The sequence below is a fragment of the Crassostrea angulata genome, chromosome 6 (genome assembly GCF_025612915.1).
Source record: "Crassostrea angulata isolate pt1a10 chromosome 6, ASM2561291v2, whole genome shotgun sequence".
Lineage (NCBI taxonomy): Eukaryota > Metazoa > Mollusca > Bivalvia > Ostreida > Ostreidae > Magallana > Magallana angulata.
The window spans coordinates 57,779,932-57,807,847 of NC_069116.1; the positions used below are offsets into that span (position 1 = coordinate 57,779,932).

At 34.5% G+C, this 27,916-nt stretch overlaps 3 protein-coding genes across 3 annotated transcripts in view; 2 read left to right on the forward strand and 1 right to left on the reverse strand.

Annotated features, from left to right (window-relative positions):
* Nucleotides 1-27,916, forward strand: part of LOC128187340 (uncharacterized) — a 60,177-nt gene that overhangs the window by 7,547 nt on the left and 24,714 nt on the right. The gene's annotated exons all lie outside the window — the stretch shown is intronic.
* LOC128187343 (uncharacterized) lies at nt 7,295-8,293 on the reverse strand. The gene is made up of 4 exons (XM_052857754.1): nt 8,230-8,293; nt 7,810-8,035; nt 7,573-7,723; nt 7,295-7,410 (listed from the first exon to the last, which is right to left on the reverse strand). The coding sequence occupies exons 2-4, from the start codon at nt 8,032-8,034 to the stop codon at nt 7,349-7,351; spliced, it is 438 nt and encodes a 145-aa protein (XP_052713714.1). The 5' UTR covers nt 8,035; nt 8,230-8,293; the 3' UTR covers nt 7,295-7,348.
* On the forward strand, nt 19,098-20,063 carry LOC128187631 (uncharacterized). The gene is made up of 2 exons (XM_052858037.1): nt 19,098-19,190; nt 19,353-20,063. Exons 1-2 carry the CDS (start codon nt 19,098-19,100, stop codon nt 20,061-20,063), a joined length of 804 nt encoding a protein of 267 aa, XP_052713997.1.

Consider the following 27,916-nt stretch of genomic DNA (forward strand, 5'->3'; position numbering starts at 1 on the left):
TTTTCATGAAAAATTAACGATGTGGCCCATGGGTCTCTTGTTTTGTCATGATGTTAATTTGACTTCTCAAAATTATTTTTCTTAAAACCCCAAAACTAGGTAAAGCACAATGTTACACTTGGGGGGAACAGTTATGTCTACAACTATTTTTACAATGAGTAATTTGTTTTGCTTTTTAAACATATCATTTAAATTTCCTATACAAAATATATTATTATCGTGACTACTTCCGTACCTTGCGAAGGGATTTTTTTTATTGGAATTGACACCCTGTTTGGAATTAAAGAGTGTAATATAGTTTTTGACAAAATAAATTTTCTGCAATATTAAATTCTTTGATGGAATTTTTTTGCAAATCATATTCAATAATTTTAAGAACGGGAATAAAATTCAAAATAATTTACAACATTAGCTATTTTAAATTGCAATGTCAACTTTTACGAAAATATTGATTAAAGCAACATTTCAAATTTTGCAGGTTTTTTTCTAAATTTGAACCAAGTGTGGTAACTCTTAAAAATGTTCGTAAAAATTTGTTATATAAACTTTAAGGTTATTCTCTACACCTAGACTTATATTTTTTAAGACACTACGCCACACGATGGCGATTTAAATGTTTTGTTAAACTGTTTATATCATTCGATTGTGTTATATTTCGTCAGTGGTTCATGTATTGGTCTTCTGAACTGCAGATCATGAGTTCAAATCCACCTGGAGCTTTTGTTCATGTTTACTAAATCAAGTTTTCGAAAATTTAATTTTTGATCCAAAGCTGCACATTGATTACCTATTTGACTTAAATACTTCTTATCCATTATGAAAATTTCTGCCGATTCGAGAAAATATTTTACGATGTAGTGAGCCACCTAAACATGTGCACGTATACAAATTTCATGAAAACTTTTTTGCAGTTTAAGGGAGATACTACAATAGGAATCATCCCTACCCCTAATTCAGTAATTATGATTTTTTGTGACAATTTCTGACTTAGATCATCAACAAATGTAATACATTCTCTAAATTTATTTATTAACACGTACAGAATTATTATCAGAATATTATTTCGATTTTATCAACCACTCATGATTTTGTTTATTGACATTTCTAAAATTAAAATTATCAAATTTTCCCCGAACTCATGTATTTTTATTATGATATTTTATAATGATCAATTAACTGGAAAAAGTAAACCACTCAACAAAAAAACATGAATGTTTGGGTGTTTAGTAACTCAATAATAAATGGAGATGTCCTCTTTATAGAATATAGATTATAGATGCTCACTTCTCCTAGGCACCTAATCCTACCCCTCTATTTGGAGGTCCGTGTTGCTTTGCTTCAAATTTGTATTTCGTTTTATGGGTTTTAGAGATGGTTCACGTTTTTTTTTTTGTTAATATAAACGCTCACTTTCTAAAGAAAGTGCGGGTACATGTATATTGTTGTTACTCTGTTCCGTCCGTCCGACCGTTCGTCTGTCCGTCCGTCCGTCTGTCACGTTTTACTTTCTCAAACTGCTCTTACATCTTATAAACCAGCAAACCGAACTCTTGGAGTTTGATTTGGGGTATCATGTTTTGTAAAAAGGTTTTAAAAATTCTCTGTTCGTCCTGGGGGTCAAATAATTGGAAAAAAATGACGTTTTTTCACAAAAAACCTTCTTCCTCGAACTCCTCCTACATTTCCAACAGTAGACAAATCATATTTTGGAATATGTTTAAGGGTATCCTATAGATGCGCAATAAGGTTTAGGAATTTTCAATCTTGTCCTGGGGGTCATTTAATGGCTGAAAAATGACGGTTTTTTTTTTTTTACAAAAAAACTGGTTTCAAAAACGTCATTTTTTTGGCAGTGGCCAAATGATCTTCTAGAATATGATTGGGGTTGTCATATTGAAGTGTGATCAGGTTCCAGAATTTTTGTTTTATTAAGGGGATCAGTGGGCAACAAAAATGACGTTTTAAAAAAAGTATGGTTCCCAGAACTCCTCTTACAACTTTTGGAGTAGCTACGCCATCTCTTGGGATACAATTGGGGCTGTCCTATAGATGTGCAATAAGGTTTTAAAAAGTTAAATTTCATCCAGGGAGTCAAATAGAAGCAGAAAATTGACGTTTACCACTAAAAAAAAAACATAGATCCAAGAGCTCCTCTTATGATTTAATGAAAAGACACAACATATTTTGGGATATGATAGGGACTGTTCTATAGATGTGCAGTAAGGTTTTAAAAATTTCATCCAGGGAGTCAAAAAGTAGCAGAAAATTGACGTTTATCACTTTTATGATTTAATGGATAGACACATCATATTTAGGGATATGATAGGAACTGTTCTATAGATGTGCATTACGGTTTTGAAAAATTAAATTTAACCCTGAGGCCCATTACCTACATACCTTCTAGTGCCCTTAAAGGATCAAAAATATATATGGTTAAGGGGTGGAGATCTCAACCGTTTTCGAGATATTCGTGCACTTCCTGTTCAAGGGGGTCATGACCACCCCGGGGCCCATGACCTACATACCGTTTGATGCCCCTTGACACAAGGAACAAGAATATATATGGTTTAAGGGTGGGGATCTCAACTGTTTTGAAGATATTAAGGGAATTGCTGTTTGAAGGGGTCAGGACCACCAACAGGGCCCATGACCTAGATAACATTTGATGTGACTTAAAATCAGAAACATGAATATATATAGTTTAGGGGTCATGATTATAACTGTTTCTGAGATATATGATAATTTCAAATTCCTGGGGGGTGGGGATGACCCCAGGGGTAAGATCTAATAAACCCTATATATTGCCGGTAACAGTCAATATATGATTATGAAAACCCTATATTATTATCTTTGTCCGTTTTCAAGTTACCATTTACAATAGAGTCTACGATTATTCCTACAAGGTTCAATGTTAGACCCCACACCCTTTTGACCCCCCCCCCCCCCCGAAAAGTGGTTGTCTAACCCATAATGAGAAAAATCAAACTAGGGTGCACAACTAAATATGCAGGCCTATTGTATCCTAGAGTTTTGTACAATTCTGTTCAGCCATCTCTGAGAAACAAGTTCAGAGCGGGAAAGAACAAAAAGAAGACGACGAAGAATAATAATAAATGTATTAAGAACCGTACAAAAACAATAAGTTTCGAAATTTCACTCGGGAGACTTAATAATAAAGATTAAATAGAGATAGGATCATCAAACATAAATAATTTAAAGATAATTGACAATTTCTGATTCTAAGGGGGTCTGGATGACCCCTTAGGTTCATGACTTACATGCCATAATGATCTGATGCGCCATGACCTAAGGAGGAATAATATCTTTGGATTAAGGTGGGGATCTCAATTGTTTTTATGATATTTGATAATTTCAGGAAGAGCACTTACGATCATGACCTACATACCATCTGAAATGCCTTGAAGAAAGAAACAATAATATATAATATGTACATGATATATGATTCAATTTAAGAACCCTGATATAGATCAATCATCTATGTTTTGTACTTACATTCTTACATGTGTACAGTAGCAAATTTTAATAATTTCTTGATTGCTTTTTCTCTCCTGATGCACATTAACATTTTGGAAATTGCTTATAATTCAATTTTTAAGATTTATACACAAAATGTTATGTGCATGTGTATTCGCCTATTTGGGGAAATTGTAAAGTCTCCTTAAAAAAAGCAGTGTCATCACTATAGAGGCTAGGAATTACCCACATGGATCAAACACTACACATGAATAAGATAAAATACTTCATTATTTCTAGTTCTAGAATGTCAGAGTGTCTCAAAGGGGGCATAATCTATATACAATTGCAAAGAGTAAGAATAAATTATATGGTTTAAGGATGAGGATCTCAGATCTCAGATCTCAGAAGTTAACAAAATTACAGTGTATCATCATTTCCTATTTCATAAAGGCCGGGGGGGATGTTAAAGGCAACACCTGGGGGTCATTAATGTACTTTACAACATTTGATGTATCATAATGACATTAGAATATATTTTGTATTTTCCTGTTTAGTGGGGTCAGAACAGTAGGTCATGACCAACATTGTATTTTATGCATTACATTACATTAAGAAAGAAATACTCCTTCCTTCCTATAATAACTCATATAAAAATGATAAGTGTCTACACTTACTTACATGTAATACACAAATTTAATACGAAATTGCTTATACAGGGTCAATATGGGGTCAACTCAATAGTGCAAGTCTGACAAATGAAAAAAATAACTTTTGAAATTAAAATGACAGAAACTTTACAAATGCGAAAGGATAGGTAACGATGATAAGCTTATTAAAATATTAAAAGATGATTATACAGTATACTGTCCAAGGGAGATCACAGAAAGTGAAAGTAGAACTTATGTATGCTGGCATCTAATTTTATTGTGCTACTGCTACTGCATGTGTTATGATTACCTATATTGGTCAGCGTCATAATAATATTCCAATTAAAACACAATAATGAATTCCTTTAGCTGATCTTAACTAATCCTTTTCTGCTTATGGAAAACACATACATGTATGTATATACACGTGCACCCATCTAATCGAAGAGCTGGGTAAAACTAGTACCCGCAAATGAGACCTGCAGACCTGTGTTGTGTACGTAATTTCAGATTAGTTATTTGTAACATGCATGTATTTTTATGACCTATTCTTCAAATCCACTTGCACTATTTTATTAGGTAAATAACAGCTTTAAGGTGGTGCAGGACACCTGTTGATATCATAAAGTGTAATCTATAATATTTACAAAGAATTGAAGCTCTCCCTGAACATTCGTTATTAAAAAATGCAATGTATGAAAACAATTTCTTATATCAGAATAACAAAAGCAGCTGGAGTAGCAGTATTCATTTTATCCTAGATAAACTACATTTACAACACCTTATACATGATAGAAATATTGCGTCAATAGCTTCAAGCAAATTTTGTGACATATATAAAAACACTTGGAGAAATGCACTTGCAGACAACGCAGATAAGCAAATTGGTAAACTCAGAACATATGCCCTTTTTAAAACAAGATTTTTTTGAGAAAAATATTTTTCTGTCATTCATAATCCTCATATCTTAAAATGTTTTACCAATTTTAGAATTAGTTCTCATTCATTAGCCATCGAAACTGGTCGCTATAATAATACTCCTGTTAAGGAAAGAAAATTTACTTTTTGTAAATCTGAGGTAGAAGATGAAATTCATTTTATATTTAATTGTACATCAAACAATACATTAAGGAGACCTTTTATAGAATCCGTGGATAGCTTATGTAAAAATTTTAAAAATCTATGTAATAAAGATAAGTTTATCTGGCTAATGTCTAATGAATGTGATAATGTTATTCAAATTTTTGCAAGCTACATTTATAGTTGTTTTCAGCTGAGAAAAACCTCATGTTCAGCTGAGACTGTAATAGACTCATCTTCTATGTAAACTATGTAAACTATCATTTAGAAAACTTCTCTCTCTCTCTCTCTCTCTCTCTCTCTCTCTCTCTCTCTCTCTCTCTCTCTCTCTCTCTCTCTCTCTCTCTCTCTGTTAGTGTGTAGGTTATTATTATTTTTTGCTTTTTTTGTTTTGTTTTTTTTTTGTTTTTTTTTTGTTTTTTTTTTTTTTACATGTACCTTTGTATGCCCAAAAGGGCTCAGAATTTGGAAATAAAATTATCTTATCTTATCTATCTTATTTAACCCTGCATATTGTGATGTATACTTCCTATTGAGATAAACAATAAAGTTTATTTAATATTAATTAAATATTAAGCCCTAAAATAATGTTACGTAACATTGAAGCGCAATGGGTTAGAGCGTTTACATGTCTGTGAGAGCATTGGGCTCCAAGGTGTATTTTTGGTAATTTTACTATTGATATTAATGAATTTTCAAGGGGGGGGGGGTCTGGACCCCTCACTCGCACCCCTTCTCTAAATCTGTGCACCCGAGGATCTACATGAAGGCACACAGAAGAACCGGCAACCGCCACGGGGAGGGGGCATAATTTAATTTTAAATTTTGTTTGCAATAATTTTATAGACCATTATACTTTCTATGACATGAAATGTTAAGATTATTGATTAACTGAAAATTCACTGCAAACAGTTCAACCACAAATTGCACATAAAGTGCTGCTCATGTGTATTATCATATGGGAAGGGATCTCATCTTCAGTTATGAAAATTATAATTTTTAAATGTATTACCTGAGCTTGCGTGTGGCCTTCATTTTTAATTTAACTGGTACAAAACAGTGTTATTTAGGGGCAAACACTTGGTGCGGGTATTTTTATTTTCAAAGCGATTCAAATAACTTGACGTTTACAGTGGCAATGTGCATTATGTTTTTCTATGTATTCTATAATTACTGTCATGAGATCAATAAGTCACTTGATCAGCATCCTGTCTCCCCTTTATGTTTCTGTTAAGGACAACCCTTGAAAAAGAGTGGATTTATGGATTATTTTATATCATTTTTTTTTTAATCTTATTTCCTAGAAATTTGATTCCAAACGAAAACATTATTTTGATGCCTTATCAGATTTTATAAATCCGTTTACCAATATTTAACATAACGATGTTCAATAGCTACTTTAACCAAATGATTAATATAAAATGAGATATAACATTCCACACTTTGCATTTAACAAACTGAGGGTTTATATTGTTTTATCTTTAGGCCGATTAATTAAGTCATGTCTAATTGGTGAAATTTGTTATTAAAGGGGGTGTTAAAGTCCATCGAATCCTTTAATTTGATATTCAGTTCGGGCCAAGATCTAGTGAATGAAAGGTCCCTACAGGTTTATGAAATTCTGGATATAAATTCCGTAAATCATGCTTTGCAACAATAGCTTTGTTTGATAGGGTGCACTGGGGTTTAACATTTTGGAGAGCAAATGAATTACTGTTTAAAAATGTAATTTTCTATGAATGATAAAAAATAAGTAACAAATTTTGGAGTTTTGTCCTTTTTTTACTATCGAAATATATCAAAAATGCCTACAGTCTCTCCAAATACGGCATTAAAAAAGCTCTTGATCTCCTGTTTAAAGTTGTGTCAAATTGAGTATACCTGTCGAAATTAGTTTTCCCATAGCTTGACATAAAATATGTTTCAGTATGTATGAAGGAACTGTTTCTACATAATTCATTTAAATCCACAAAGTACGGGAAAAAGATTCTTCAGATCAATTATGATGTCATAATGGTTCTAGCGCCATAAAGGCACCACGGAATCATTCATACCATTTTGAAGGTGTAAGCCTTTGAATTAAAAAGGAAAACAATTCTTGCATTTATTAGTCTTAATTCATTTTATTATTTTTTAACAACTTGTTAACATTTTCCAAAAAGAAATGTAGCTTTGTCTAGTTCTTCTTCGGAAATCTTTTGGTTTCCTGGTAATAAATAAAAAAAACTATTACTAAGTATTCTGTATATTAATGGGAAAGTATACGCATTTTCAAAACAATCTTATTAATATGCTTCCAAGGAAAAACTAATTTGGAAATTTTGTTTTTAAACAAAATCAAGAGTTGATCATTGATGTGTTGACAAACCATCTGTGTCTGTGGCTTCGAAGGCCAAAGCCAATTCTCCTTCTTCAACAGCGACGTAGGCAACAGTAGAAAACTCCTTTATATCAATATGTCCATCTCCGTTCTTGTCCCAAGCAACAAAGTCACAAGGAAGCGAATTACTTTGAAAATCCTGATATCAAAAGAATACATGTACAGGTAGGTTAAAGTGACGCTATCTCTATGATGATAGATTGTATGATAAGGAAATGTACCAACCTCGCTTCTTTTTCTGCCGCAAACTTTTCCGCAAACTCTGCCACATACTGGTTTACATAATGGACAAGATTTCACACATTTGATACGACAAACAGTGTTGCAGACAGCTTTAAAAACTCTTCTGACTCTGATCCTTACTCGCCAGCGACGTCTCCCCCAACCTTCTGAATCGTCAATCAGACAACACGTGATCACGAGCAAAAGAAGTAGAAGTGAAAATTTCATGCTAAAAAAAGAAAGAACAAAATCTAAACTAACAAAGTTTACAAAACAAGATTGAGAGTTTTTTCTTGTTCTTTTTCATTTATTTAATCAAAAAGTTATGATTTAAGCTGCTTGCTATATTGTTATAATTATTTCTAATTTCGTGCAAACATTATTATTAATAATATGTATGAACACTAACGCACTTATACAGACCTTTGTTCAACCTGCGAGTTCACTTATAGGTTGCTTTGTTCATAAGCTAGTATTTATACTGTCCCGTCTTGTTTATTCGTTTGCATGTTGGTATCAATTAGTTGTTTTTGGTGTCTTACAGGTGGTGCCTGAAACTACGTCGTTGGTTTGAATATAATACAAAAACATATTATATTATCATTTCTGCAATTATGATACTTTACAAACACGAACATCAACGGTCATCCGTCATGTACTAAGTAACTGAATAACATTGTTTTTAATTTATATCCGCCTTTTATAAGATAAAAGGTTACTATAATTTCAATGACTTGCCCGCCAATTAATTATAATATTTAAAATGCTACTGGTAAGCAAGTTTTTGATTCATATCATTTATTGACTGCAGGGAACTTCTCTTTAACATTTAACATTACAATCGGAAATTACTTTATTTATTAGCATTTTTGACGACTTGTTGTTTTGTGTGATGTCATAGTTAACATTTCCGGTACTCTCTGGTCGGCGCCACCATAAAGTAAACCTTAACAGTGCTGCGAATGTAAAAAAGAAATCTCAAGGATTTCTCTTAATTGGCCATTAATTAATATTAGATCAAATACTTCTGTTACACCTTATCATGTAACCTGCTACTGGTAAGCAAGACATTTTCAATTGATATCATTCATTGACGGTAGGGAACTTCTCTTTAACATTTGATTGTATCCTTTTCTTATCCCGTGTTTACCAGTTGTTGCGGTTACAATTCAAGAGTACCTGTCAAAGTCAAAGAGAAGACCGAGAGAAAATAGTACAGAATAATGTTATTTTCAAAAAGAAACATTTCAAAGAGAGAAAGAAAGGATATTCTTTTCAAGAGAGGATATATTTTCTAAAATAAAAAAAAGTGTGGTCTGAGACTGGTTTCAAAAAAAGTCCCAGTGTGATCCTTCTGTTGTTATTCTTTAGACTTTTGAAGTCATAAGTCAGTTGGAGTTTTATTATATTTATTAAGCACGGTAATCGTATAGTGGTATAAAAGCATTATATAATCAATCTGCTATCAGTCTAAAATCCTCTACTTATTATTAATCAAATCATGAGTATAAAAATCAGTAAAATAAAATTAGCAATTGTTAGTACATCCTTTCGGGTCACAGTTCATAAGTGACTTATAACGAAGTCCATTGTTAAAGGTTAATTACAATTAAGAGTCTTGCATCCGTTGACCGCTTTCCAAAGTCCAATCATCATCGAGAGTTTTATTCTTCCTGGTCATCCCGCTCACACCACGAGTTCTAACTACGCAGTTGTCCCTTTCGGTCAATGACCTTTAACATTGTTCACTATACACTTATTTCGTATCGAGTGCACAACAAATTAAATTAATGACTAATTAACGTAAAGCAGAATACAATCATAAAATTATATTTCATATATATACGACTATTTGGTTACACCAGGTCGCTAGCCAAATGTGACAGTTTCAACCCACCTAACCATTCTTTATCCAGATTTCGAATTTTTGGAGGGGGCAATCAAATGTGTGCGTTTCGTATGGAAATATGTATCACACCTCAAAACATTATAATGTTAGAAAGTGTATTTGTGGAGTGAGAGCTAAAATGTTTTATTTTCCAATAGATGACCAAAGCAAATCATTTAGACACCTTCAATACGTAAGGTCCTGAGATTATATATGTACCAAAGGATACGTTACATTTTGATGAAAACATTTGGACTTTATTGAGTCCACTACTCCCATACTACTAAGTCTTATTGCATGTAAAAAAAAAAAAAAACTGACAATGGAAATAGAATAACATCAAGGCTAAAGTTGTTGCTGGAAGTTTTAAAAATATTTGCATGATCATAGTCTGCGAAATTTTTGTAATTTTTGCATGATTTTCAGACGATTTTAAGAAGAAGGATAAGCATTAGAGAACAAGCGAGCCAATTCTCACTGTGTATACAAACATATTTAAATTCAGCAATGATTCAGCAATAACTTCAATGGTAACAAAAATAAAAATAAAAATGCTGGAAGGGAAGTCTAATTCATGGTTATTTAAAACGTATGTTGACCATTAAAATTAAAATTTCAAAAATAACAAGATTTACAAGGGTCTTGAAAAATATTTTTATTGTCTGTTATTAAGGTCCAAACTGCAAAAAGTGTACTTGGATAACAACAAATCATATAAGCTCCTAACATTATCTTGGGTGTGTACAGTGGATGTTCTGTAAAGGAAGAGTGGAATGGTTACTGATTAAGGACTCATCCCTCTGTTTTATTTTTTATAATTTATCAATGATGATTTCGAAATTATTGAAATATTTTGTCAGCAATATATGCAAATTGTCTCTATTCACGAGCTTTAGATAATAAAAAAAATATGTAATATAACCTCAACCTCATTAACGAACAGCTTGCAATTGCCAAGCTGTACCGACACGAAACAAGACGAAATGAAATCAACACGAAAAGAAATGGAATCAAAACGAAACATACTGAAAAACGAAACAAAAACAATAGAAACAAGAAATGAAATAAAATCGAGCCCTGTTTTTGTTTACATACGTTCAATATACCAGTAAAACTCTTTTTTAAGGTGGTGTGTCTTTTTCTTTTTTCCTACTCATTTGAAGCATAAATAAACGATTCATTACGTTTACGCATTCTTTAAAGGTCTAAAACTAGAATTTTCACGTCAACATTCAAAATGTAAACAAAAGCTTTGTTTAATTAGATAGCAAAGAATTGTAAGCTCTGTAACTCGCTTATAAAAAAAAATAACACTCAAACTTTGGTTGCCTATTATAAATGTTTTACTGGATCATCGTAAACATTTAAATCGGAAAAAAAATTGACCAAAACCTTGACCATTAATACATTTCATTTGTAGTATACTTGTATAGGCAAAATCAGATTTGAAGACCTTGCGAGTCCTTATCCGTTTTTGCCCAACATGCAGCAAACTTGACTAGACACACACTTACATATACAGTAAACTAAAAGCGAATGATAAGCAATTTTGAGGACAAAATGCGTTTAAATTGCAACATAAATTTTATTTAATTCAAAGTATGTTTATTAGTAGTAGTTACCCAATACAATTGTATTGGTTATGTTGAGATACATAATGGATGAGTGCTTAATTCACGAGGGGCGCAGCCCCGAGGGTACATTTTCTTCAGATTCTCTAGGGTGTGATATCTCTTGATACCTCTTTGCATGCCATCTAGCGTTTATTCAGTGCATGATTGTTGGTTTGCATCGGAGATCGTTTGTTTTGCATTGGTGTCTGTTGGTTTTTCAAAAATAGCTGTTGATTTTGTTTAAAGCTTGTCTGTTTCGTATTTTAGTTTGTCTTTTTATAAATTCTGCTACATATGAATATAGAAATACATCTGCTAACAATGGAGAAGACCCACCAGAATTCAGATTCCTTGTGAACGTAAACCTGACAAAAAAGCTTTGCATAAAACCAATGGCATGGAAGGTAAATTTACGAGGTATATTTTATTTGAAAAAGCCACTATCAATGACGTCAAAAAATTTGAAACTATTTATTTAAATAAAAAAATCAAAATTAATCCAACAAACTCAATTTTAAGATCATAATTCCATAGTCAAATAATAAGGGGGTGATAATGCGAGCGGATACATTTTGAATCTTTTGTTCTGTAATTTATTTTTCAGAATAAAGAATGAAATTTTATTTAAATTTGACAATAATAATCACACTGGATTTAAAACAAAATAAGAAACGAAACTGATTTGAGTTGATCTTATTAATATAATAATTATCTATTCAGTTTTGCGCAATTTTGCCGTGGATTAAAAACGGAATAAATATAAAGCAACCTTAAGATAAAAGTGTTTTAATTTTAATTTTTCATTTTTGTCATTTGATGTTAATTTGAATTTTAAAAAAAATGTAACTTAAAAAACTCCAAACTAGGTAAAACATAATAGGATTTAACTATTCAGGGTTAAATCCATTTATCGAAGGGCCAATATGCTTATTTAAATGTTCAAATGGGTCTTGCCTTGAATGTAGTATTATCAGTGTTCTCAGGCTCTGTTGGCCTTTCGGATATTAGTAACCTCAACCAAATCTGTGACGTCATACACAAGTTCGTCAGTCTTCTCGAAAAAATTCACAAGGTAAGCTGTCTTTTAATTTCGCTTCACAAATCTGTATTTCGGCCCGTAATTTGTCAAGATACTAATGTTCAAGTAATTTGTGGCTGAAAAATATGATTGTTGAAGCGGTAATTAGGAAAACAAAATGATCCGATGACCGATTATTCTTGTCGATTTGTGGGGATGGTATAAGCTTCATCCTCGTGCAGACAGCAGCATGTCCATCGGTCTACACGTAATTTCTGGCGTATTGATGCATTTTTCTATTTCTTAACCTGATATATTTTTGTTTTGTATTTACATTCCGAGCAATTCGGCATGCCAAAAAGAAAAAATCGAGAGCCGATGTAATGAAGAATAATGACCCCCGTAGAATAATGACCGGGGGTCATTTTTCTACGTAGAATAATGACCCCCCGGTCATTATTCTACGCAGAAAAATGACCCCCCGGTCATTATTCTACGTAGAAAAATGACTCCTTTGCCTGAAGAATAAGTGTCATTTTCATAAAAATGAGCACACTCCACATGAAGAAAAGCGACCCCTGTAGAATAATGACCCCCTTGTAGATTAAAGTTTTTCAGTATATTTTTTAGTATTTGTGAAATAGTCTTTACACTGTTGTTATTTTTACTGCTGTAGTTTACAGAAAGTAACAGAAATTATAATTCATATTCAAATAAACTTAAAGTGAAAGAAGGGGTATAGCTTAGAAAATAAAAATCCTTCCGTTATAACAAGACATTGACGTATTGCATCGGGGTATGGTTGTCATATTAAACGGGCATGGTCACGATTTTAGTCCAAAAAAATTTCCGATCTTAATGTTCACAATGCTTTAGTAAGCATTTTTTATAGGCAACCAAAATTTGAGCGTCATTCGTTACATTTTGAATGTTGAAGTGAAAATTCTAATTTTAGACCTGATGAATGTGTTAAACGTAAAGTACTGTTTATTTATGCTTACAATGAATAAGAAGATAGACAAATCAGCTTGAAAAAGATGTTTTACTGGTATATTGAACTTATGTAAACAACAACAGGGCACGAACCTTGTTTACATGACAAAGAATTATGAGCTCTGTATCTTGCTTATAACTTTACAACTGATCCTCAAATTTCATTTGACAAGCAGAAATGCTTCCCTTAAGCATTGTAAATAATGAAAACAGAAAAATAGAATTTGACCAAAATCGTGACCATGCCCCTTTAACAATTACATTTACATATATCTATGGTGTTCCGATAGGGTCACTCCGACCTTAATATAGGGAGAAGATGCGAAGTTGCAAAGGCGATAGTGCGAAGGCGAAGGAGCAAAAGTGCGAAGATGCGACGACGAAGTGCGAATATGTGATGCCTTAAGTCCGAAGGCGAAGGAGCGATACTACTACCGCTCCTTCCCAACTTCACACTCTGGCCTTCGCATCTTCGCACTTTCGCCTTCGCCTTTTTTATTGCATTCAGCAAGTCTCGGTCGATTACATAGAATTTAATGCAGGCACCGTACTCGCCAAGGTTTTTCGATTAATCAAGGCTATTATTGGTACGCATGCGCTAGGCCATCGCGCTTACTATATGAATGTTTATAAATATTTTAACGTGTTCATGTGACATATATGTTTATCAGTGCTAGCTATGCCTAATCATTATATACTACACACAAAATTTAATGTCCACCATAATGTGTACATACATGTATGCACTTCCAGACTCCTGTCAGTTACCAGCCGTCTGTTTACCGTGGACTAGACACAGCAACATTCTAATTTCATTCTGCGACACTCCTTGCTCATGCATGGATCTAGAGGGGGAGAGGGGGTCCGTCCCCCGCGAAAATTCAATCTTAATAATTTCACGCAGTAAAAGGGGAGAGGGGGTCCGGACCCTATCACCCTGAATAATTTAATTTTATTAATTTTATAAAAATAAAATTTCCAAAACATGCCTCGGAACCCTTAAACGATAGAGAGCTCCGCAATTATAAAACATAGGTAATCACAGATTACAAAGCTCACCGAGACGAGGCATCACCTTTATGAGGCATCACCTTTATGAGACCACCTATATCATATTATATGAAAACCATCCTTCATGATCTTGGATATTCATGGATTCTGTTTTGACACATTATCGTATATCATCTGTTAAAAAATTGTATGATAATCATATGATCATATGTTAATCAATACAATAATATAAAATTAAAAATTGCATCCTATCATACTTACAATATATATCAAATAATACCATAAAATACCGTACAAAAATTGTGAGATATGATATTGTAACGTATGATATGACATTGTATTGTGTAATACATTATTGTATTTGATCAAATAATACAATATATAAAACATAATACAATATTATACAAATATTGATTGGGGTTGAGGGCAACATTGATTATATAAGCCCCCGAGGGCCGAAATATTGCCCGACGCGAAGCGGAGGGCAATATTTTCGTCCCAAGGGGGCTAATATAATCAATATTGCCCGAAAACACAGTCAACATTTGTTTTGTTATATGAAGAAACAAACCAAAATTAAAGAAAGTAAATGAAAACAGATCGCCGTAATTTTCTCAGCTCAACAAAGAATTCACGATTTCAATTTTGTGCAAAGTTCATTTCCAAACTATCCTCAGCATCAAACGGTCATTGGTGATATTCCACCGCCCGTAAGAATTAACGTACAGATGTTCTACCTGATTTTACTTCACAGTAATTCGCAAATTCTTACATCCGTTATGATAGCAAACCGTCGCATTGCGCGTCCGTTGTTTACTTGCCTTGACTGACTGTCTATTATGACGTCACCTTGTTTTGGAGTCGCGAAGAATTATTTACGTCATCGTTTACGAATCAACAAATCAGAGCCGATTATTTGAAATAGAGGGAATGTTCTCTAGATATTATTCCTAGCCGGTCAATATCAAAACAATATTGACCGGTCAATATTTTTGGGACGAGCTAATATTACAATTATTGACTATTTGTCTATATAGAGTTATATAGTGAGAATATACTACTGAATATAACAAAGTATTATATAACATTTTTGAATAAGTTTTCTCGTTATGTCACAAATGAGATAATTTTATTACTATGCCCTGAAAATTGCTGAATCACACCGGAAACAGTTATATTGCCCTCCCGGAAACAGTTATATTTCACAGGAAATAGTTATATTGCCCTCCCGAAACTGTAATATCACCATCGCGTGCAAGAATTCTGCATATTAATTACGTCGGGTTCGAAATTCAACGAGTCAGTTGCTAAGCAAACGTAAACAGATCCGCGAATTTTAAACATGTCAGGCCAACGTCTGCGGTTTGTTCATCTTAATTCAGATGTACTCGATAGTTTAATTGATGAAAAAAATTCGGCAAATACGACAAAAGAGAAAAACTCAAGCATTAGTGTTTTAAAAAAATTTCCTCTGCCTTGTGAATTAAATAATATGTTCATAACCCGAGTTTGATTTGTTTAAAAATGTTGTATAACATATATCACATGTCTTCTCGGGCGACAATACCAGAATATTTGTCCCTCGGTGACAGGAAAGCCCTGGAGTGTTATGTCGCCCTCTGCCTTCGGCATCGGGCGACATAACACTCCAGGGCTTTCCTGTCACCTCGGGTCAAATATTCTGGTATGTCGCCCTCGAAGCCATGTAATATATGTATAATATGAAACAATATCATATTACAATAAAACATCTTGTTATACTTTCATGTTAAATACTGAAATCTGATTGGTTAAGACGAAGTTAATAATATTTACTATTACCCTCAGCGTTAGCAACGCACTTGGCAACGGGTAACATTAAACAATGTTACATGCGTGAAAATTATGCGCGTACGGTTCGCTGTAGAATACACGTTATTCCTATATAAAAGCAGTAAAATTTTCTTAAAAATTTTAAAAAAGACATTCAGTATAACAAAATAAATAGTGCCTGTTTGGGAGGATAACAGTTGAAATTGACACCCCTCGAAAACCATTGTCAACCTCCGCTTCGCGTCGGTTGACAATGGTTTTCTCGGGGTGTCAATTTCAACTGTTACCCTCCCAAACAGGCACTATTTATATAATAACATTGAAACATATGTTATTATATTGTATAATATAGTATGATATTGCATTGTATGATACTGTATCATATTTAATAAATAATATGATATTGTATTATATGATACAATATAATTTGATACACGTTGTATCATATCATATGATACAATATCATGAGATAAAATAAAATATTATATACTACAATTATATTATACATATTGTATCATATGATACAATATTATATATTAAAACATCATAAAATACGATATTTGATAATATTACAATATCATATATACAATTTTCTTTGATATTATTCTATATTACAGAAACCACTATCATATTATACAATACTGTATGATACAATATCATAGAATATACAATATTATATCATAAGATGCAATATTATATATTGCAATATCATATGTAATAGTATAATGTGATTTAATAATTTATTAATAAAACAATATAATATTATACAATATTGTATCATAATATACAATACTATACAGAACAATATCATGATATAATATCATATCATAAAATATAAAAAAAATGATACAATATTATATCGTATCATATAACGTTTTACAATATAACATATGGTATTATATTGTATCCTATTAAACAATAGTGTTTCATATCATACAATACTATATCATAGGAATCATGTCATATCATTTAACAGCAACTACATCTATCTATCAAGCAGGTTTGAGTGAGGTAGGAGATTTCTTTAGCATCCTTGATAATGGAGATTAGGCTCTGCATCAGAAGCAACCTCTGCGTTTCATTTATAATATAGTTAAATCAACTATGCAAGCTATCATCTATAAAACATGTGACCTGTTCCGAAAAACTAAACCTCATCAAGCATCATAAACCTATAGCTCAGATTCAGCATTCAAGCCTGTCAGGTGCATCAGTATCATAAGACGCACCATCCATGCAAGTTTGGTGAAGTTAGGACCAGTTATAACTAAGATATCATCATCAGAGGGCACCAGCAATTAAAACCTTTACCTCCTCAAGCATCCCCAACCTATGGCTCTTATTCAGCGTCCATGCCTGTCAGGTGCATCTGTATCATAAGACTCACCATCCATTCAGGTTAGGTGAAGTAGTAATAGCTAAGATATAGGACCTGCACCAAAAACTTTAACCAGCTCCGGACGCCAACGTCGGGAGTATAGCATAGGCTCCCCTTGACTTCGTCTCAGTGAGCTAAAAAGGCGAAAGCGCGAAGATTCGAAGGCGAGAGTGCGAAGTTGTAAAGGCAAGGAAGCGATAGTAGTATGACTTCTTCGCCTTCGCAACTTGGCACTTTCGTCTTCGCATCTTCGCGCTTCGCCGTCGCATCTTTTATATTCTTCCTATTGTTCATGAATTATTCTTGCATTGAGGATTTCCATTATTACAAACTGCGGGGTATGCAAGTGCATCACGCGGAATTAATGAAACCAAAATTATGAAAAGTTTACTCCACTGTTAGGCATTATAACCAAGCTGAAGTTAGTAGGCACTGACAGCAGCCATTACGCCAGTAGAGGATAACGGCCAATATGGAAAATCGTCAAAGTACTGAGAGTACTCGTACAGAAAATATATTTTACTTTATCGTCGGCATACTTTAGTAAGTTTAGTTAATATCAAGATGATTAATGCATCAAAAGTTTGTATGAGCATTGGAAACTTTGGATACAATAAAGATCGTGTGATCAAAATCAAGGGGGATATAAACCCCTAACATGGGCCCTAACCTCTTATCAACGCTTTTAGAAACAATCTTTTCTTATTATAATCGATCAGTGTTTATTATGTATTAAGATTTACTATAGTCAGGTACTCTTTACACATTTGCTCTAAAAGAATAAAGTCTATTCATGATCACAAATACAACATTACAACAAATGTTTAGAATATCGATGTTCATGTATCACGTAGAAGAAAAACAAAACTAACGCTAAATGATTTTTTAAAAATCACTTTCCTCATGAAATGTAAATAAGAAGAATTCATATTCCTACGTTACTTGTCCCCTTAGTCTTTTTCCATAAAGATATATACATGTATCATTCTAAGATTGACAATTCATTCACCAGTGAATATTGCTTATATTATTACAACAATTATTCTTTCATGATTACTGCTCGTTAATTATCCCACAATATCCTCATTGTGTATGAATCTGTCTTTATTTGCGTCATTTCCCGCCGTATGTCGATGAGAGAAGTGACGTAACTGTTAACAATCAATTTGTGGCAATATAAGAGTGTTTTGTTTGTGCCTGCTACGGATATGAAAAACTATCTACAGCGATTTATTTACAAATTCGGTGTTTATAACTTCAAAATCAGTTGAACAGAGTGAAAAATTAAGTAAATTTCAAAGTCATATCTTGGATACGGTGTAACCAATTTTTATTCATGTTTACGGGGGGGAGGGGGGGGGGTCAATTTTCTATGGGGGTCATTTTTCTTCATGTTTAACATGAAGAAAAATAACTCCTGGGTCTTTTTTCTTCAGAAAAATCCAATTATTCTTCAGCTAGGGGGGTCATTATTCAACGGCGAAAAATGACCCCCGGTCATTATTCTACGGGGGTCATTATTCTTCATTACACCGGCCCAGCCAACGACAAGGTCCAAGAGGCAACCCAGGCACCACCATGGGGCAGTTGCTGCTAACCCCCAAGCTCAGTCAGCACCCATATCTATTGACCCTGTGGCACCAGCACAGACGACAACATCGTTGCTCTCCAGCGAGCAGTTGCAACAAGTGTCCCAAGCGGTGGCGGATATTCTAGGCCAAAATCGGAAGCAGCCAATGCCCATCGAGCCGCTACAGCCAGGCGGCGGGCCATGATCAATATACAGGTACAGTGCCTGAAATTATTTCTGACAATTGTTTTGCTCAAACACAGAGTTACGAAAGTGATTTGGGCCATGTGGTGCCCAATAGATTAAAAATCGCAAATGGGGAGTATGTCAATTTGGGCCTTTTAATTGCTAACTTAGATGGGGGTGACCCCAATGATGACATAAAATTATTTTCCATGAAAGAGGGTAACCTCACCTTGGCACCCAAGTCACAGGCTAAGACCATTACTGATATACAGGTGTGGACAGACGCATTTCTTATTTACGCCTCCATATATACATCAGCACATCCCGAAGCAACTGTACAATTGTTCAAATACATGCATACAATTAGGTTGGGGGCAAGTAGAGTTAAGACATTAGGATGGCGGGATTATGATATACAATTTAGGCTGAAAAAGGAGGCTAACCCCTCCATATCATTTGCCATTGTTGATCAAGAGCTATGGCTCTTGTACATGTACAGCACACATATAACTGGTACCCAGATACAATCACAGCAGACCCCTCTATTGAAGTGCTATGATTTCAATTATAAGGGGCAATGTAGCAAATACCAGTGCCAATACAAACATGAATGTATTTTGTGTTCACTCAATCACCCTTACATTAGGCATAAGACACCCTCAGGATCTAGTTTGAATTTCAGGTCTGGTGGTGGGCAGACAGCATGGCGACCCCAGCTCCCAAGGAGGCCCTCAGTCCCAAGTGCAGCCAGTCGTGCCCCTTATTCCAAGTCATTTAGACCTCAGTAACATTGCTGCTAGCCCAGTCAAAGTTTCAAAATTACGGGAATTTTTAGTTGATTATCCACTCAGTTTAGTGGCCTTAGAATTATTACAGGGTTTTTCGTTTGGCTTTAAGCTTTGCTATGAGGGTCCACCAGTAGCCACTGATTGCAAAAACCTCAAATCCATGTCAGGGTTAGAATATGAAGCAGTTCAATTAGTATCACAGGAAATTACACTGGGCAGAGTAGCAGGCCCATTTGACAACCCCCCTTTGAAAGACCTAAGGTTGTCACCAGTGGGCATGGTACCAAAAAAGGGAGGCTCATATAGATTAATACACCATCTACCCCCCCCCCCCCCCCCGGAGCCAATGTAAATGATTTCATAGACAAAAAGTATTGTTCAGTTAGGAATTCTTCTTTTGATGAGGCGTTAAACATGCTCTCTAAGCTAGGTCATGAAGCGCTGGTAGCACGTTTAGACATAAAAAATGCTTTTAGATTATTGCCAGTTCCCAAATCTGATTTCCAGTTACTGGGGTATAGAATTCAGGGTAAAATATTTGTGGATAAGTGTTTACCTTTTGGGTGTTCTATAAACTGCTCAAAATTTGAGAAATTTTCAACATTTTAGATTGGACCCTCAAGCAGCAAGCCAAAAGCAATGATGTTGTTCACTATTTGGATGTTTTTGGTAGCAGGTAGGGGCACTCAGGATTGTGCTAACCTTATGTCAATCTTTAGTTTTATCTGTTTAGAGTTGGGGGTGCCATTGGCACATGAAAAAACCCTTGGGCCCACAACCAATTTAGTTTACTTAAGTTTAGAAATTGACACCATCAATATGTCAATCAGAATACCTATGGAGAAATTGCAGCAACTCAAAGCACAGCTTTTGTCCTTAATAGATAAGCGTAAGGTTACATTAAAAGAGATGTAATCTCTCACAGGTTTGCTCAACTTTTGCATTAGGGCTATCCCAGCTGGTAGGGTTTTTGTTAGAAGGCTTTACGATTCTACCTGCGGACTATCGAAACCACACCACAAGCGCAGGGTTAGCTTAGAAATGAAGGCAGACATACAGATGTGGCTAGTGTTCTTAGATTGTTTCAATGGAATCACATCATACAAAATTATAGATTGGTCCAATGATTACGAATTTGAATTGTTTACAGATAGTGCAGGGAATATAGAGTTAGGTTGTGGGGCAATCCTGCAAAAGCAATGGGCATTTCTGCGCTGGCCAGCACAGTGGGAAGGGACAGAAGTCATTTGGGACATTACATTTCTTGAACTAGTACCAATTGCCATGGCATTTAGTATTTGGGGTACAAAACTAGCTGGCAAGAGAGTTATTCTTCATACAGACAATCAAGCCCTGGTATCAATTCTCAATACCCAAACATCCAAGTCTAGAAGAGTCATGCACTTGTTAAGGAAGTTAGTTTTGCAAGGGTTAGTGTACAATATCCAGTTCAAGGCAACACATATAATGGGTCTCGACAATACTAAAGCTGATGCTTTTTCTCGACAGCAATGGTCGCGTTTCCAGGCCAGCTTCCCAGACTCAGAGGAAGAGCCATCAGCAATTCCCCAGTCCTTTCTTCAAGTCATCTCCAACTTAGATATCAAGAGCTCCTGAGATACTCCATGTCTGACAATACAAAGAAATTGTATGACACTGCAATCAATGCTTTCAACTCCTTTCGTCGGACTTATTATCAAGTAGAAGAGTGGCCTCCCCATCCCAATCAGTTGGTAGATTTTGTCGCATACTTGTCTTATAAGCAGTTTTCACCTAATACAGTTAAATCATACATATCAGGGATATCATACTTCTGCAAGATCCGCAGCCTGCCTGACCCAACACAGGCGTTTGTACTTAAAAAAGTCTTGGTTGGGCTTAGTTGTAGGAATGGGTGGGTTGACGACCGAAAAACACTTTCATTCGAAATCCTATCCAGCATCATCCATTTAATGCCTACAATATGAACCTATGAATCAACACTGTTCTCAGCCATATTCTCCACAGCATTTTTCGGGTATTTTAGAATGGGGGAGCTGGTACATAACTCGTTGCAAGACCCAGGTCATGTCATTCAATATGGGGATGTAACCTATCTCGCACACAACAAAACTGTGCACATTTTTCTTAGACATTCAAAAACTGACCAGGAAGGAAAAGGTTCAAGTATATCGCTAACCCCCACACTACCGCCAATATGTCCTGTACGCATAGTTCAATCATTCATGCAGGCAAGACCCACCAACCCGAGGGCATTTTTTGGCCACCTTTCAGGAAGACCAGTCACTAGGTACCAAGTTGCATCAGTATTTAATTTAGCACTCAAAAAATTGGGGTTAGACAACCAATCATACAGACCTCATTCGTTCCGCATTGCGGCAGCGTCAGCTGCTTGGGTCTCGGGTACCAGCGCACATGATATTGCTAGCAAGGGGAGATGGAAGTCCCATTGCATGTACAGGTACATAAGAAATTAGGGCTAATGTCACCCAACACAATTAGTATTTTAAATTTTGTTTAATAACCATTTTTTAGGTCCTAGAACGATATGGATCCTTGGTTCTTCCATTGTCAAGCATGCATTTTGCTACGCTAGAAAATCCCAGTTTGGTGCCGACCTAGAGCTAGATCGCCATAATGCTACCATATTTTGGCAAGGCAAAGGGGGAATGAGGGTGGAAGAGATTTGTTCAAAAGTTAAAACACTGCTGAAGGTACAAAATGCACCCCATATGTTAGTCATCCATTGTGGTGGTAACAACATCCCCGCTTCCAAAGGGGCCAAAATAGGTGATAGGCACGCTAAATCTACGAAAGCCGAGAAGGATCATTCGAGATTCGAGATTCAAAATACGAGATTCGAAATACGAGATTCAAAATTCGAGATTCAATATCTAAATTAACCAATCAAATCAAGGATCTGAAAATATGTTTCCTAGCGACATCAAACTGTTCTAAATAAAGATCATCCGTACATGCTCTTATATACAAATAAATGCTATGTTCACTTCTCCCTAACTAACTAAAGATTTATTTGTATTTACTTTTACACAGAATATCTAAGTAGACTAGTAATGCAGCGTGCGTCGCGGATCTAAGTGATTTTGTTTGCCCTGATGCATTTCCACCTGATGCGTTTGAGCCCGGGGGTATCTCACCACCAGTAATAGTTTAAACCCCGGGTTTATTAACCCCTTTTGTGTAAAATGCGGTTATGGTAGAAAACTTCATAAGCGAAGCTAATTTTTTCTGTAGGGGGTCCTAGGCCAATTTTAAATAATTTTACTACTATAGTATGTAAATTTAATAAGCTCCAATTTTCCCGAGGAGGAGGTCCAGATCCCCTGACCCCCTCCTTTCTAGATCCGCGCATGAAGATTAGTTCATGTATCTAAATAATCTAAATATAAATAATCAGTCCGGTTTCACCAATAAATATAAGCATTACTTATCTTTTTTATGTACGCATACAGTCATACACTAGTACTATGATTATAAACAAATCATTGAGATATTATCACATCATGCGGAATTATTAATTAATACAATTTGTTTTCCTATTCCTCAGTAAACAACTTATTTTATTATGAGTCTTACTTTTGGAATTGTTTTCAATATAGAAGGATACCTACTCTCTAAAATTAAAGGTAGGGGTGATATGGTGCCAATTTGTTCACATTGTCGATTTCTTGTGCAGAGAACAGAGAACTTTTTAAAAATTTGATTGTGCATGAATATTTCAAAATTAGTTGTTGTATTTTGTTATAATTCATTCATTGATATATCAACAAGAAAGAAAAAAGGTATAGACAAGCATATGTATCACAGCCAAGTTAAGATTCTCTGTAGTTTCCTACCCCCCTCCCCCCCCCCCCCCTTCCCCGCACCAAAATTGACAATAATTACATATAGATCATACAAATGTTTACTTTGTATATAAGTTAATCTCTAAAGATGTAAATAAGTACTGCAAACAAAAAAGTGTGTATTTAATATACTACTACATTACACTTAGCCAGATAAAATGTAATCAGGGTGAAGCTACAAGGGGCGAGTGGTGCAAAGTTACCAATTTGTCGCCATACACACAGAACACCAAATAAAGAAACTGTGAGTGGTGTGTGGAATGCATAAAAGATGGCGGCAAATAATCTCAAATAATCAGTGCAAAAACCAACAAATAGGCTGTTATTTGGTACCTATCCTGCAAAAACATTGACAAAAAATGTTATCGTCACATAACATAGCCGATTAAGTTAATGTGTACATATGATCAACGTACATGTAATATATTCTAAAATACAAGAAGGCGGACGTATCAGGCGGGGATCTAGAAAAATAAATTTCAAAAATGATCGGTTGAATTACATTAAATGCTTTGAAAATTGTTTTAAACTATCGCACGGGTCAAAATGCATGATAGAAGCTATGTACAGTGTAATTGGAAACTTTCATTTTATATCAATATGTAGTACATGTATTACCTATTATAACAAATGAGAGTATAGCACAACTGCCACAAGCAATACATGTCCTTTACCGGCACCACCTCCCTCCTCATAAAAAAATGAAACAATTGTCGTTTTATTTGCTAAAATGTGTGTGGTTCAAGATTTTTCTAAAGGACATATCCGATTAGAATTGAAAAATGAGTTGTACGTTTAAAACTAATTTCGTCAAAATTTTTAAATTCATTTGATTATATTTTAGTCCATTTGGGTAAATAGATGCACCAGCGCAGCTCTAATTTATATTTAATCAGGCCATAAATTCGAAATATTTTCAAAAATTAATAGCTTTAAATCCAATGGATAAAAAAAGGAAAGCAAGTCAAACTCGATGAGTGCTAATACCTGTGTTGAATGAATGGTACAGTAGGATATGCTCAAAAAAGTCCCGTCTACTCTTTCCTACCCTATATTTATTGGAATATTAAATCCGATTATAAGAGTCAAATTAAAAATCAAGTACGGATATGTACCTGTTTATCAAAAGTAAAACTACTCATAATTTTTCTACAGTGCATCGTTATGGAGCTACACAGAAAGTTTTATAATAATTTGCCGAGCCAATTAAAAAGAAACCTGGAAAACGAAGAGAAAACAAAGTGAGGACAGAATAACTGACAAATTGATTAGGACTATATAGCCCCCCCCCCCCCCCTCTTTGAAATGTATTTACTGAAAACAGATTATTGAGTACAACATCCGAACACAATTTAAAGAAACTTTCATGTTTTTTTTATCATTTTCGCTAGCTAATGTAAGACATCACGAATACCCCAAACCCCCTCACGGAAAAGGAAAGGCTAGGTGGTGAGAGAGAGACAGACAGACAGACAGACAGACAGAGACAGACAGACAGACAGACAGAGAGAGAGTTTAAATCACAGGTGCGCTAACACCTTGCTAGTTGGTCTGCCCTACCCTAGCTACCTCCTTTCTTTTCTCCTTTAATTATTGTCTATATATGCTTGTATCAAATCAAATCAATTTCAAATTCTAAATCAAAATTGAATTTGACACTACTAAACTCTCTCTCACTGTCTGTCACTGTATGTCTGTCTCTCTCTGTCTCTGTCTGTCTGTCTGTCTCTCTCTCTCTCTCTCTCTCTCTCTCTCTCTCTCTCTCTCTCTCTCTCTCTCTCTCTCTCTCTTTCTCTCTCTAATATCGACAATGGCATTGCCATACCCTACAATACACTATTCCTATCTGGATTGTTGTCGTTGAGGTTGTAAATCATTATATCTTCTATGGTTTAAAACTTTATCATAACCTATACTTTGACATGTCGAGTATTTCATTGAATTTCGTTTCATAGCTAAAACCACACTCAGTTTTAATTATTTAGATTAAACAGATCTTTCTTCGCGAGCTGATTTTTACACACTTGGGGCGAATACACTTTGGGTTAAAATTGTTCTGGGGAAAAAACATACAGGGCAAACAAAACCACTTAGATTCGCAAAGCAAACAGTTTTATCACTAATTTAATTGTTTATACTGTGTGGGGTTAATTCATCAATGTTAATTCAACCATTTTATAACCACTATATAAGAGCATTTGTAGGAAAGAGCATGTACGAATAATCTTTATTTAGAACAGTTTGATGTTGCTAGGATACAGGTTTCAGATCCATGATTTGATTGGTTAATTTAGATATTGAATCTCGAATTTCGAATCTTGAATCTCGTATTTCGAATCTCGTATTTTGAATCTCGAATTTCGAATGATTCTTCTCGGCTTTCGTATAAATCAGCCCACCTGCGTGACAAACTAAAAACTGTGATAGAAAAACTAATTCAATTACTACCTTCCACCATATATATATGGTCCCAAATTCTCCCACGCCTTCATTGGAGGGGGGGGATTAATCAGCCGGCCATGGAGAGAACTAGAATGTGGGTTAATAGTTATGTGGCTACTCTTTTAATCAGGTTGGGGGGAAAGTACATCAGGTACCATGAATTACATTAACCTTTCTGGAATGGGAAATGACATGTTTTTGTACAGATTGCAACAGGCATTGCAAGCATTTTTGAATGATTCAAGTGTCAAAGTGTCACCTAGAGTTGGGCAAAATGGGCCATGGCTGCGCTATGACTAATTGTTGGTTCATAGATTATTTGTTCATAGACTATTGAAGGTCTATGGTATTGTAATTTCACACCTAGTATCATTTTGTGGTATTATCTTGTTCATGTGATAAGATCAAGTATTTGAATTTGCCTTTATTACAATTTTTTGTGGCAAGCTATTTCATTTTCTTGTGGCATGAGTGCCATTTTAATTTTTGACAGCCCATTATTTTGTTTATAATATACAAAATTTACTCAAATTTACTTTATCCTTTATTGGGTCCAAGCTTAACGGTCGGGGGATTGCCCTACTGGTGGCGCAGCCTATGCCTTGGCATAGTCTCATGGCGTCTATTTGGCTCACCAGTAGTGCTCAACTATCTCCTATTTGACATTGTATTTGCATTTTAAGCTATACTAGGTGATCAAGCAGGTGAGCATCTGTTCCCAGGGCTCACCATTCTTGCTTGTATTGTCTGGGGATGCCCAACAAGGCAATAATTGATGCCTTGCTCCCTTATTGTAAGCAGCCGTGGCCTAAATCGCCAATAAAATCATAATGAGATAATGTTTGTATTGTTATTTTTATTACTCCTATGCATTAGGCATCTTTGATAATATTACACTTAGAAGAAACGGGACGTTTAAGTGTAAAACTATATCTTTTTTATTTGGTTTTTCATTTCACAACATATGTACATATATGACATAATAGGTAATTGGAGCATTTGTAGAAACATATTACATAATCTTTAAGCTATTTCTGCTATTAGTAGTACAATAAGATAATCTTTAAGCTATTTCTGCTTAATAATACAATTTTGTATAATTCATATGAAGCGACACCCTGTTTGGAAATATGATATTTTTGAAAATTTTATCAATTTTCTGAAATATTTCATTCTTTGATGAAATTTATTTGCACATTATACATGTATTATATAATTTTAAGAACTGGTATAAAATTCAAAATTATTTACAACGTTGGCTGTTTTAAATAGAAATATCAAAATTTTACGAAAATATTGCTAAAATCAACGTTTCAAATTGTGGAGTTTTTTTACTGTAAATTTGAACGAATTTTGATAACTCTTAAAATTTTTCTTTAAAATCTCCTGTATAAATTTTAACATGTGCATTTATAACAAATACAAATTTCATAACAACTTTTTAGCAGTTTCAGGGAAATGCTACATTAGTAATCACCCCTACATCTAATTCAGGAATTAAGACTTTTTGTGACTATTTCTGTCTTGAATTATCAACAAAAGTAA